This window comes from Orbicella faveolata, unplaced genomic scaffold, assembly GCF_042242905.1.
Source record: "Orbicella faveolata isolate gen_17 unplaced genomic scaffold, um_ofav_v1 contig_24, whole genome shotgun sequence".
NCBI lineage: Eukaryota > Metazoa > Cnidaria > Anthozoa > Scleractinia > Merulinidae > Orbicella > Orbicella faveolata.
In genome coordinates, this window is record NW_028301552.1 from 35,239,928 (window position 1) to 35,251,901 (window position 11,974).

At 40.6% G+C, this 11,974-nt stretch overlaps 1 protein-coding gene across 1 annotated transcript; it reads right to left on the bottom strand.

Annotated features, from left to right (window-relative positions):
- Positions 1–10,248: 10,248 nt before the first annotated feature.
- LOC110056862 (uncharacterized) lies at positions 10,249–11,809 on the bottom strand. The gene has a single exon (XM_020763419.2). The coding sequence runs from the start codon at positions 11,400–11,402 to the stop codon at positions 10,650–10,652; it is 753 nt and encodes a 250-aa protein (XP_020619078.1). The 5' UTR covers positions 11,403–11,809; the 3' UTR covers positions 10,249–10,649.
- Between the last annotated feature and the right edge of the window lie 165 nt (positions 11,810–11,974).

An 11,974-nucleotide genomic window follows, 5' to 3' on the forward strand; every position in this document is an offset into this window, starting at 1 on the left:
ATACAAATCTGTTGACGAGTTCCTTCAACTCACTGTCGTTGAATATGTTCTTGCATAACTATCCCTCGATGTCACTAATAAACGTTTTGATTCTCTTTTCAGTTCCTATATGGTTCAGAAGTTTGGAGTATATACGAATAAAGATGATTTTACTGACTTGGGGAAATGTTACTAAAAAAGCAAGTTTATAATCAGCTATTTTTGAGCGATTTTCAAGCCAGATAATACGATATAGCTTGAATATTTTTGAAGAGCTATTAGCTCTACGGATTAATTCTTTCAAGGCTGGTTCCGTTAGCTCACTGAGCAAGTTTAACTGATACGCAAGGTAAATAACACCTTTTGTTAGGAAATTTCCTTACAAATGGTAACAATTTTCAACATGCTACTGTGTCTACAAATAGTGAATGTGCTTATGTTTATGCGCCAGTGAAAACCAGTCTTTATGGTTTACAGCTCGGAGGATTCTGACTTGAAAATAATTTTAAGAGTGCATGCCATTTGAATTGCGGTCAGAACCCATCATGTCATACCACTTGTTCATCTCCACTGAATAACTGTGGGGTATACAAAGGACTTGAATGTCTAAGCCCCGGGGTATTTTTACGAATCAAATAGAAGCTAGTGTTCTGTACAAGTTTTCTAAGAAAATAATGCTCGCTTGAGGTCTAGAAAAACTGCCAGTGGACGCATAAGTAAAACATCGGTGCGTTCAGCAATTTTTCTAGACCTCAAAAGTGCATCATCTTCTTACAAAACGGAATTTGTTTTTTCAAGAATATAAAACTTGCAAGACATAATATCGTATTAATTCACAATTTGTTTTCGTATTGCCTAGGATAGAAAAAGAATTCGAATCAGACGGCATTAGGGGGGAAAATTTCGAAATAACTGATGTTTGTGGGTACACTTGCGAACCTTTATTTACCGCAGGTTTATTAAAGCGTGACGGACCAGGGTCTCGTCAGAATGACCCTACCTAAAAAAATTTGCTTGTAAACGCGCGGGCTACCTTTGACCCTCTTGCTTAAGTAGCCATAGCACTACAGGGTTGCCCTAGCTGCTTGTGCTAAGGCCCTGTTAACAAGGCAGTAGGGTACCCCCAGAGCTGAGATTGCCTTGCGTGCTTGTGAAGAGGGCTACATGGGATGTGATATCTAAATAGTGTCATACACAATATTCTTGAGTGCGTGTATTCTTTATGCTTCTTCGCATTAGCATTTAGCGATTATCATCAACCTGAAACTAATAAAAAAGGGTCATTACAACCGGGGTTGATGAATTCGATCTGCAATACAAGATAGAAATGTTTTTGCCATCACCACAGTTCTAAGGAAATTTTATCATGGCGAAGTACTCCTCGTACGTTTGGCTCGAGGGATCACCTCAAAACGATTAAAAATCTCTGCGGGCTGCAATTGCTACTCAACAACAACAACAACAATTTGTTAAGTTATTTCCATTACGATACATGGTATTACCTATTTAAAGTGAAGAAAATATAAAAACAACCAAAAAAAGAAAAGAAAACTTATTTTACAAACGAAATCCATGTCTAAGCTTTGGGACTTCGCTTTGAAAATTTAAGGTAATTCCTCTGAAATAAAAGTGACAATAGATTTTTGTTCAAACTTTGTCCACTGAATATTTGTCATATGATAACTTCAATTTTGAAATAAAAAAAGGGGTGCCCACGCTCATTAAGGAGCAGTGAGGCGTTAAAAATGCCCCATTTTGGCATTATTTAATGCTTATTAGGGACCGTTCATTTTTTATGAGGGAGGGGGGGCTGGTGGGATTTGGTCAGCACCATTTAAAAATCGCATGACCCCCCCTCAGCTTACCAATTTTTTCACATGGCCCCCCCTTATAGCGGTCATTTTTTGGGATGACCCCCCCCCCCCAAAAAAAAAATTGAACAAACAATATTTAGATTTCAACTTTTTTAATATTTCTCTATTATCCCCCTACTTCACGTTTTGTGCTCACTGTGAAGACAATATTTACAATCCCTATACTACAGAGAGCTGTTGTTTGAAAAACAAATCAAAAGAAAGAGAAGTCAATTTCGGATCTCCTCATCATGGCTCGCCCTGAGCGTGTGGCATTTGGCCTCTCATTGGCATCTCGCTCATCTGAATTGATGAATGCCCACAGTTTTAATGTAAAACAGATCAAATGTATAGAAGCTAAGTTGACGAAGGTCACGCAGGACATGGAAGCACTAGAAAATAAGAGCAATTATAACAGCATATTCAAGGGCATACTCAAACAGCACATCAACAAAAGGAGAAGGAAAAAAGAAAACCGCAGAAAGTCAAATGAAAGAAAGAGGAAGCGGACTGAAAACAACGTCCAACGAGTTTATGGAATCTGTGTTGGAAACCCGCTAGGAAATGATCTTCCACAATGCCTTGTGTACCCTCTTAGAACGGCCGTCCCGGAAGAGTGTATTAAAGTTGAGGATGTTCCCACGTCGTTATTTAGAAGAGATGGGCCATACATCGCACAGCTCTTGGAAGGAAATTATTTCACCAATGCTGCAAGAAGCAGAATCACCACCAACCTTGAGCAGGAAGTCAGAGATCATGTTTACACCTTCATGTACCCTGAAGAGTACACTCTGACGGAAAGGATTGCTGCTTCTTGCAGCATCGGTGAAAGAGACTCCCATAGCAGCACAAGCGGCGACGAAGAACTCGACGACAGCGAAGATGAAGATGAGTGCCAGTGAAAGTTGCATTCGAAAATAACTGTGTTAAATACTTTGTTTCAGTAGCTACAAATGCTTTTTGTCGCCAAACGTTTTTTTAAAGCAGAAGGAAAGTTTGTAATAAATTTGTATCCTGCCTTCTATGTTTATTCTATAGCAATTTTTTTGATATTCAAACATTATGCCATTTTAAAGTTTTAGTAAAATATTTCACGTGACCCCCCCTTTTTCCCTTATTTTTTTGGGATGGCCCCCCCTCGAAAGCCATTTTTTTTCGCATGGCCCCCCCCAAATCCCACCAGCCCCCCCTACCTGATAAAAAATGAACGGTCCCTTATAAAAACGCATTCCCAGTAATTGTAAAATCTTTGTGAGCCAAGACTCATAAGAAAACGCATTAAACTACAGTCAATACATTGTGTCGGACACAACTAAACATTTTAAGTTTGATTCAGACAAAAAGCTAAATCTTTGATTAAAATTTGAACTAAATTTCTTGACGTGGTTACCGACTGCAAAATAGAAAAGACCACAGTGTATCTGCTATTTTTCTTATTTATTAAATTTTCAGCAATAGAATTTAGATCAGTCTTTTCTCACGCGAAGCTTATGATTAGTTGATTACAATGACTGGAAAAAAAAATTGGGGTGCCCGTGCTTGTTGGTGAGCTAGAGCCATTTTTCAACTGAAAGAGCTCAATATCAAGGCAAATCCGTCATGTTTTCAATATGCGCGTGCACGAGCGCGCGCTAATGACGCCATAAATTATGCGCAGTAATGATGCGCAATGCAAATGTGAGGAATGACCTTAAGTAGCAATTTCAATTTCATCCGGTATAGTTAACAACATTCACTTGTACATGCACAAATTTTCTACGCTCAAAATTATATTCTCTATAAAATCTTAGCCTCGGGTTATTCTTAAAATTTCTTAAAATGCCAGCCTCGACGATCTATTTATAAGATATATTCTGAAAGAACGAAAAAATGTGTGTATCTCAACATATCACTGAACGCTTCAATTCCTGAATAGATTTATAACGCAGAGCGGTGACTGTCAACCGTACCTATTGTTAGGAAATTTTCCTAAAAAAGGTCCTAAATATCAACTCTTTGCTACGTCTGTGCGCTAAGAACGGTTTACAGTTAAAGGATTCTGTATTAGAAATAAATGGTTTTCAAAGTGCAGACACACGAATCAAGGTAGAACCCATCACGCCATAATACTTTTACTTCCACTTCACTGAATAACTGCCAAAGATGCAAAGTCTCGTATAGCTTCAAATGAATAAGCCCCGGGGTATTTTTTATTTCAAATAAAAGATGTGGTCTTCCATGTTCTCAATGAAACACGCATACGATCTAGGTCTTCTATTTGTTTTGGAATGTAGCATGAAAAAGCGAAAATATTTACATCTGAGAACGGGTGGCCATTACGCTGCCAGCACATGAAACATCTGGGGGATACATGCCTTATAATTTCATGTCATGCATCTATTAAAAATAAATGAATAAATAAAATGCACGCTTAGTTCCAAAGCCGCTTTCTTCTCATTCAGAATATTCGCATCGTCAAAAAGCTTCAAACAGTAGTTATGGCTGCTGTACAAGACATCAAACCGTTACCCTGCAGCAAGGAAGAACTCAGAGAAGTGGCTTCGAAGTACAGGACTCCGTTTTATCTTTACGACAAGGAAAAAATAGTGAACGGAGCCAAGAACTTCTATGATAGCTTCGCCTGGGTTCGATCGCTAACTGGAACGCACTTTAAGAACCACTTTGCAGTCAAGGCAACACCGAATCCGATGATTTTAAAGATTCTGCACGAGGAGTGTGGTATGGCCATGGACTGCTGCTCACTTGGAGAGCTCATGATCTGTGAAAAGGTTGGAATTAGAGGTGAACATATCATGTTTACTTCAAACAACACACCTTTAAAAGAGTATCGCAAAGCTTTTGAGATGGGAGCCATTATCAATTTGGACGACTTTTCCCAAATTGACAACGTCAAGAAAGCGCTGGGAGGTGCCATGCCTGAAATCATTTCATTTCGTTTCAATCCAGGTTCAAATAACAACATTAAATATAACGAACACATTGGTAACCCTGCTCAAGCGAAATTTGGAATGACTGAAGCCCAATTGCTCTCTGCCTTCAAGAAGTGCAAGGAATATGGCGTGAAGCGCTTTGGCTTGCACATGATGATACTTACATGTTCTCTGAATGTCGAGGATCTCGCTGAGACTGCTCGGATGATGTTCACACTGGCGGTGGATATCAAGAAGGAGACAGGAATCAGTGCTGAGTTTGTCGACATGGGAGGCGGTATCGGTGTGAATTACCATCCTGATGACAAACCTATCGACCTTCACGATCTTGGTGTCCGAGTGAAATCCTTGTACGAAGAAATCGTATTGCCACACAAGGATCTTCACCCGCTACAGATAAAGTTTGAATGTGGTAGTGTCGTGACCGCTGACCATGGTTGGCTGGTGACTCGTGTTATAAACATGAAAGACACTTACAAACGTTTCCTTGGCCTCGATGCTTCCATGACTGACTTCTCGGTTTCCGGGCCCTACGGTATGTACCACGCGGTTACCATTGTCAAAGATCGGTTTCTTTCGAATGAAGTGCGAAAGAACCTTCCTGATTACAAGACCGTAGTTGACGACCCTTCCTATGCCTGTCCGAATCACGAAGGTGACAAGAGAGAGCGAAAGTTTGACGTGGTCGGCTCCGTTTGCACGAAATGCGATAAATTTGCTGTCGACCGAATGCTGAACGTAAATCCTGAAATTGGTGATCTCTGCATCATTCACAGCGCTGGCGCTTATGGTTACGCAATGAGCTGCAACTTCAACGCGAAATTACAACCCGCAGAAATTTTGCGGGTTGGTTGCAATCGTTTTGAGATGATTCGTCGAGCCCAAACGTACGACGACTACTTCGCCACAATGCTCTTTCCTTAAAACTGCGGTGGAACATTAAATCTCTTCTGGTGTCTTTTTATGTTGTGAAGTTTCTTACTTCAAGTTTGATAAAACCTTGTAAATATCAAATTAAGACCTTTTTTTCTGCTTAGGTCGTTGAGAACTTGTTACTGGGATTCAAATAGAAAGGCTCCGTTCACACACCCCCCCCCCTCCCCCCCCCCGGAGGAATTTGATTGAAAACGGAGGTTTCATTCTGAAAATGCGTCAAATGGTTTCCGTCCACACTACGCCGGAGAAATTTAAAAACTGATCAATCACCGGTCATTTTGAATTTTTGTTTGAGGAAAACTCGGCCAGCTTAGTGCTTGTATGGGTAATTGCATGACCACTATAAATAAAATTCACATTTTTACATCTACAACATGGGCATAAGCATAAGAAGAACGCCCATGCTTATGCTTATATGGTCATATGTCGCAGCCGTCCTCAGCACAGAAGCTTTTTTCAGCTTATACTTAGTGCGCTCGTCCCCGGATCGAGAGGGCCGGGTTCGAGCCCTGGCCGGAGACACTGTGTTGTATTCTTGGACAAGACACTTAACTCACAGTTCCTCTCTCAACCCAGGAGTATCGATGGGTACCGGCGAATTGTTGGGGAAACCTAACAAATTGCGGGGGAGTGACCTGCGATAGACTAGCATCCCGTCTAGGAGTAGTAGAAATACTCCTAGCCGCTTCATGCTACAGAAACCAGGATAAGCTCCAGCAGCTATGATCCATTCCGCTCCAAGGCTTCACTTCTTATGCCTATGCTTTTGTCGCTAGTGAGGACCGGGCTTTAAGACTATTTTCCAACTGTAAGCCATAAATGCTGCTTTTCACCAGCGCAAAATCATAAGCATAAGTAGAATACGCAGGCGTGGTAACGTGTTGATAATTAGCGCCTCTTTTAGGAAAATTTCATAGCAAAAGATAATTATATTCCTTAGCAGCACAAGGAAGAGGCGGCGTGGCCGAGTGGTTTAGGGCGCTGGATTTGAAATCTGGAGGTCCCTGGTTCAAATCCTCCTCCTACCGCTATCTCGATTTGCTCTCTGTAGTCCCGAGTTCAACTCCTCGACTGCATTGTGTAAATAGCCAACTGGTGGAAGGCTGACCAGTTGGAATTCTTAATAATTTGTGTTCTATTTGCAATATTTGTTTGGTTACAGTGTCCTCAATTAGCACAACAGTGCTAAATCAATTTGACACTTAAATAAAGTTATTATCTTACTGCCTCTGCCGCTGTTGCTTATTCTCGCTGTTGTTTATTCTAAACTCGAGCCTTCTATCGTTTGTTAGCTGGTGAGCAACGACGTTGACAGAAACCGAGAGTGAGCTGTTATTGATTGCAGATATCAGCGACGGAAAAGCCGGGCAATGGACCAATTTTTTATTAGTAATGTATTATATTTAACTTGGCTCCAAGGCTTCGAATGAAAACAACAAAGAAATCGCACGAAGGCTGAGGGATGAATAATTAATCTCCTTTGTTTTATTGCCCTTAGCCTCGGAGCCAAGTTAGAAGTTAAATATGTTGAAACTGGCCTATTCTGCCTTATATTGACAATTTCTCCTCATTTATATGCCTTTTCCAAGAAAATAAGTAAAGATAATTTCTTAGTTTGCGTCAATGACAAGACTAGGTTGGATAAACTGAGAGTAATATTTCGGTCATATAAATGGCGTGTTAGTAGTATTTAAAAGACAAAACGAAAAGAAACAGTTAAGAGAAAAGGCAAAGTTCTCTGTTGGATTCTGACCGAAGAATCAAACAAAACAATATTTTAATTTCAGCAACTTAATTTACGAAACCGTGAAGTACGATAGAAGTTTAATTATTTTATTGTAGATGCATTCAATTTTCATAGATTGATCAGCCCCTTGTGCCGTATATCGGTAATTAGTAGAATTCTACTAGTCTGCTAACGCAAATGCTGTAACCTGACTGGCTGAGCCATTGCATACTATCAACCATTCGTGTGCAATGGCTTGGTGTGGTCGACAAAATTGCAACGTTTCCTCGTTTCTCCAAAGTTTTGAAAGAACATTCAGAAACAAATGAATAAAAATTCCTGAGAAGGCTAGCTAAGACTAAAAGGAGGTCATTTACGGTACGTTTCTTGAATTTAAAAAGCTCGAATTTTTGAAAGAAACTGATAATCGCGCGTACACAACTGCAAATGTCAAATTGACAATTAATTCAGTCCGCGCGAATTCTCTAAAGCGTCAAGTTTAATACTAAGACCAGAAATAATTGAAATCGTCATTTGAAGGAAATTTCAGTTAGCATTCTTCTAAAATAATTAGATATTCGTTCTCGATTTCTATGAAGCGATAGTTGATTCGGCCTTTCGATCTCATCAACATCTCGAGCTCATAATAACCACCCCCGTGTAGCCAATCAGATTGCGCTCTTACCTTATATTAGTCGGCCAGTGAATTATGCTAGTGTGGGATAGCGTAGCCATTCAGATTACGGCATTAACCCTAGTATAGCACTAAAATATTGCAACAAATATTTATAACAAAACAGCATTGCTCTTAGTGAACGGAGTTCAAAGTGTCGTTTGAGCGTGTAAATGGGGTTCAGTGCTGGTATCTAAGCTATCAGGTAAATTTTTTCACTTCTTTGTAATTTTTGCCTCTTGTCCACGTGACTAAAGTCACTTGGCCCACGATGATAAAGGGTGTTTCCCCTGCATTCCTGTGTAAGGATTCCCGTGTAGCCACTCTTCGCGTTCCTAATGTAAGTTTCCTGTGAAGGGTGGCTCTGGAAAATCGCGGGTTAATCAATTTTGTCCGCGAAAAACTGGCATAAAACATTGAATTGACGGCAGTTTCTGTTATTGATTTTGACAACCAAGCTGCACAGATTCAAGACATTCTATTTATTGCTTTTTTACGGGTACTGACATGAAGACCTTGGAGACTCAAGCATTTGTGCCAGGCTGTTTTTAGCGTTTTATTTTGTTAGTGTCCGAACCCACGGTTCCAACACAACTCCCTCGCGATTCAATCAATCTTAATTTGACAACAGATGACAGGCTAAAACGTTGAAGTTTCGGATTTCAGTCACGCAGACAAATATAATTAATGATCACGATCTAATCTAATGATCGGATTAGAACTAACAACCAATGCGTATTAACAAACAGCCAAACAGAGAAATATCAATCACAAAAATTTATTGTCGTTAATGTATGCTATGTATATTTCAACATGGGTCAGATCAGGGCATCAGGCCAGATCGAATTAATTCAAAATGATACCGCAAGTGTAACACTTGTATTCTGTTTGCTTTGCATTTTATTACTGCGCCTTTCATTAACATGCAGACTCTAAAATTCAGGGTTCAACCCACAAATGCGTTTTTCGCTACCGTCAATCAAATGTTCGGCGGCTCCTCCCAGCTTCCGACTAATGCCGAGCGCGCGATAATCAAATCAAATCGTTGAGCACAGTTCTGACAACATAGTCGGAAGCTGGGAGGAGCCGCCGAACATTTGATTGACGGTAGCGAAAAACGCATTTGTCGGTTGAGCTTTGAATTTCAGAGTCCGCATGTTATTGAAAGGCGCAGTAAAAGCATGAGGTATAGTACGAGGATCACGCTACTGTAAGCTAGTGTGCTTGCATTAATGGGAGCAAGTGAACAAATCACCCGGAACTGATTCGCGCTAACTGGTTTTCTATTCCTTTGATATCAGTATCATTTCTCTCCATGAAATAAAGCAAGTATCAAGAGGTTAAAGCTCTAAGTTGGCTTCGACAAAGAGCCACGTGAACGTTCCTGAGATGAAATTCTAACTGGTGACAGTGACAATCTGTTTTCATAAAGGGTCGTAGATACTGAAGTCACAAACATCAATGCAACCATCCGAAAAATCAAGAGATCGCAATGAGCCTATAAAAACTTTCATGCAATGCGCACTTTCTGGGAAGAAATAAGCGGGCATAAATCACAAGAATTAATTGAGTCAGATCGGGCCAGATCGAGTCAGATCGAATTGTTTTCCTCAAAAAACACACCGGAATTAAGTGAATAGTGCGCTCCTGTTTACTATGTCTAGCGTTGCGACTGCATTTTACATTTGTTTGGTTTAGCAGTGGATTTCTTTGCGCTCTAAAACAAGTGACGCGAGGCCAGCCAAAAGGGCCCTTTGATTATTTTACGCCAGCTAGTTTGCTGACAAAGATTTGATCAAGAAAAGTGTTGGTCTTCTGGTAGAAATTATAAATGTTATCCAGAATTTTGGTCCGAGTTCAGTTTGATAATAAGAACTACCTTTGTCAGAAAAGAAGCTTTTGTTATGAGGAGACATTGAATTAAACCCAGGTCCTGCAGAGATTCCTAATCCACTTACCTACGGCCGTGGATTCATGTGCTCATCGAGCACCTATTTTTCAAGTTTGGCATTTCGCGCTCACCTGAGTTTATCAGGATTTTTCAAGTCAGACGTCTTATTTCATTAATTCGACGCAGCTCGGCCTCAGCTCAGCCTGTTTCCCACCTCTTTTCCCCCCCTCCCTCCACCCCCCTTCCCCTTAGCCGCTAAATTTTGTTCTCATGATAAATAATGATGTCCTTGATCTAAGTAATAAACTAAAACATTTTTCACGAATTTACATATAAGAGAGACAAAGCTATTCAACCGCAACCCACGCCGTATACAACTGCAGCTGTTCCAAGTCTTTGAAAGAGTCCCGCGTCTATTTAAACCAAACATGCAGTTTACGATATATTACAAAGGACCTCAGTTCTCGTTAGTGGTAGATAAAATATGTTTGATTATATGGAACTGATCTTCAGCTAAACGTCTCATCCTAGTTTGCTCCTGACTACATAGGAAAAAATATTGTAAAATACCTCGATATAAAACGTTGAGATTTTGTTCGCCGGATTAAGACCTGTTTTCATTAGCAATGTTCACTGAAAATGTTTGTGATCGGCTGTTAATTCATTCTTGCACTGTCATATCCTTTACTGTCGGTACGTCATCGACGTCATTTAACTTCGCCCATGATGGTTCTGTATGAGTGTTAAAGTCTTTAAATTTCAACTCCTTGAACAAATCAATCAAATCTGCACTACCTTCAGCTTTTTGCTTCCTCTGTTTCCGCGCGTTGATCTGGTCAATGAATTTCTGAGTAGTTAAAACCCATTCTGTGGAGCGTGGCAGACCCAATTCCTCCGCCCAATCTTTATGTATAGGCCTTCCAACCGCTTTTCTTATTCTTTTCTCTGTCTCTGAAAACGTTGTGACATCCACTGCTCCGATTGGCAACACAAACAACACAGATGCGTTTGCCTTTCCATCCCCTCTCTTTGATTCGTATTTGCTCTCTATCTCCTCTTTAACTTGCTCCATTCTGTTCCCTGCCTCTGTCGCTGTATTAACGTGAGTAAAGCCAACTTTGCAAAGCTTCCACTGAGCTTTGCCTTCTTTACCGGGAAACGGACCATCGTTTAGTACGATGCAATAGATCGCTGGTCGCTCTTTCTCTCGGCGAATGTAATCATCTCCGTGAGACTCACTACAATTCAGTTTTTTAATTAGTTCATTGCCATTCGTCCCTGACCAGAACCATTTCACAAACTCTTCCCTTGTCTTCGGCCATTCTGTTAGAGTACTTATGGGGCTTTTTCCTTTGTTGGGGCTTTTTCCTCTGCCGGAATTTTTTCCTCTACCAGGGCTTCCACTAGCCGCCATGTTGAAGTCAATTTTTCAGCTCTGAATTCGGAAAAATATAACGCCCGGGCGGAGTATGGGGTTGGACGCCTGGATGTTGCTTATACAAGGTAGACGTGTTAATAAACCGCTGTACATGTTTACCTTGCTTGCTTGCAGTTAGCACGGTTAGGTTTGCTTGCGGTTAGTGTCACTCCATTTTGCTTGCGGTTAGCGTCACTCCATTTTGCTTGCGGTTAGCGTCACTCCATTTTGCTTGCGATTAGTGTCACTCCATTTTGCTTGCGGTTAGCTTTCATTTGTATGTTAGGGTAACTCTATATTAATTTATATTACTGTTCATTATATGTAGTTTAAATTTTCGATTTTCCGGCAGCTAGCAGCCCGGTGGTACAGTGGTAAGTGAGGGCACAGTGGCCCGGGTTCGATTCCCAGTGAGGGCAAATTTATGTAGTTCTTTTTCGTCATAAAATAGTTACAAGACTTAGAATTTAAGTCATATTTAGTTGACATACTGTTTCTTCGTTTAGGAACCCGAGAGGAAGTCACCCTCAATCTACGCCCGTGAGGTAGAAACACCCTCTGAATTCTCT

Bases quoted from the DNA above. Each gene is read 5' to 3' on its own strand.
- LOC110056862 (XM_020763419.2), bottom strand. From the start codon at position 11,402: ATGGCGGCTAGTGGAAGCCCTGGTAGAGGAAAAAATTCCGGCAGAGGA.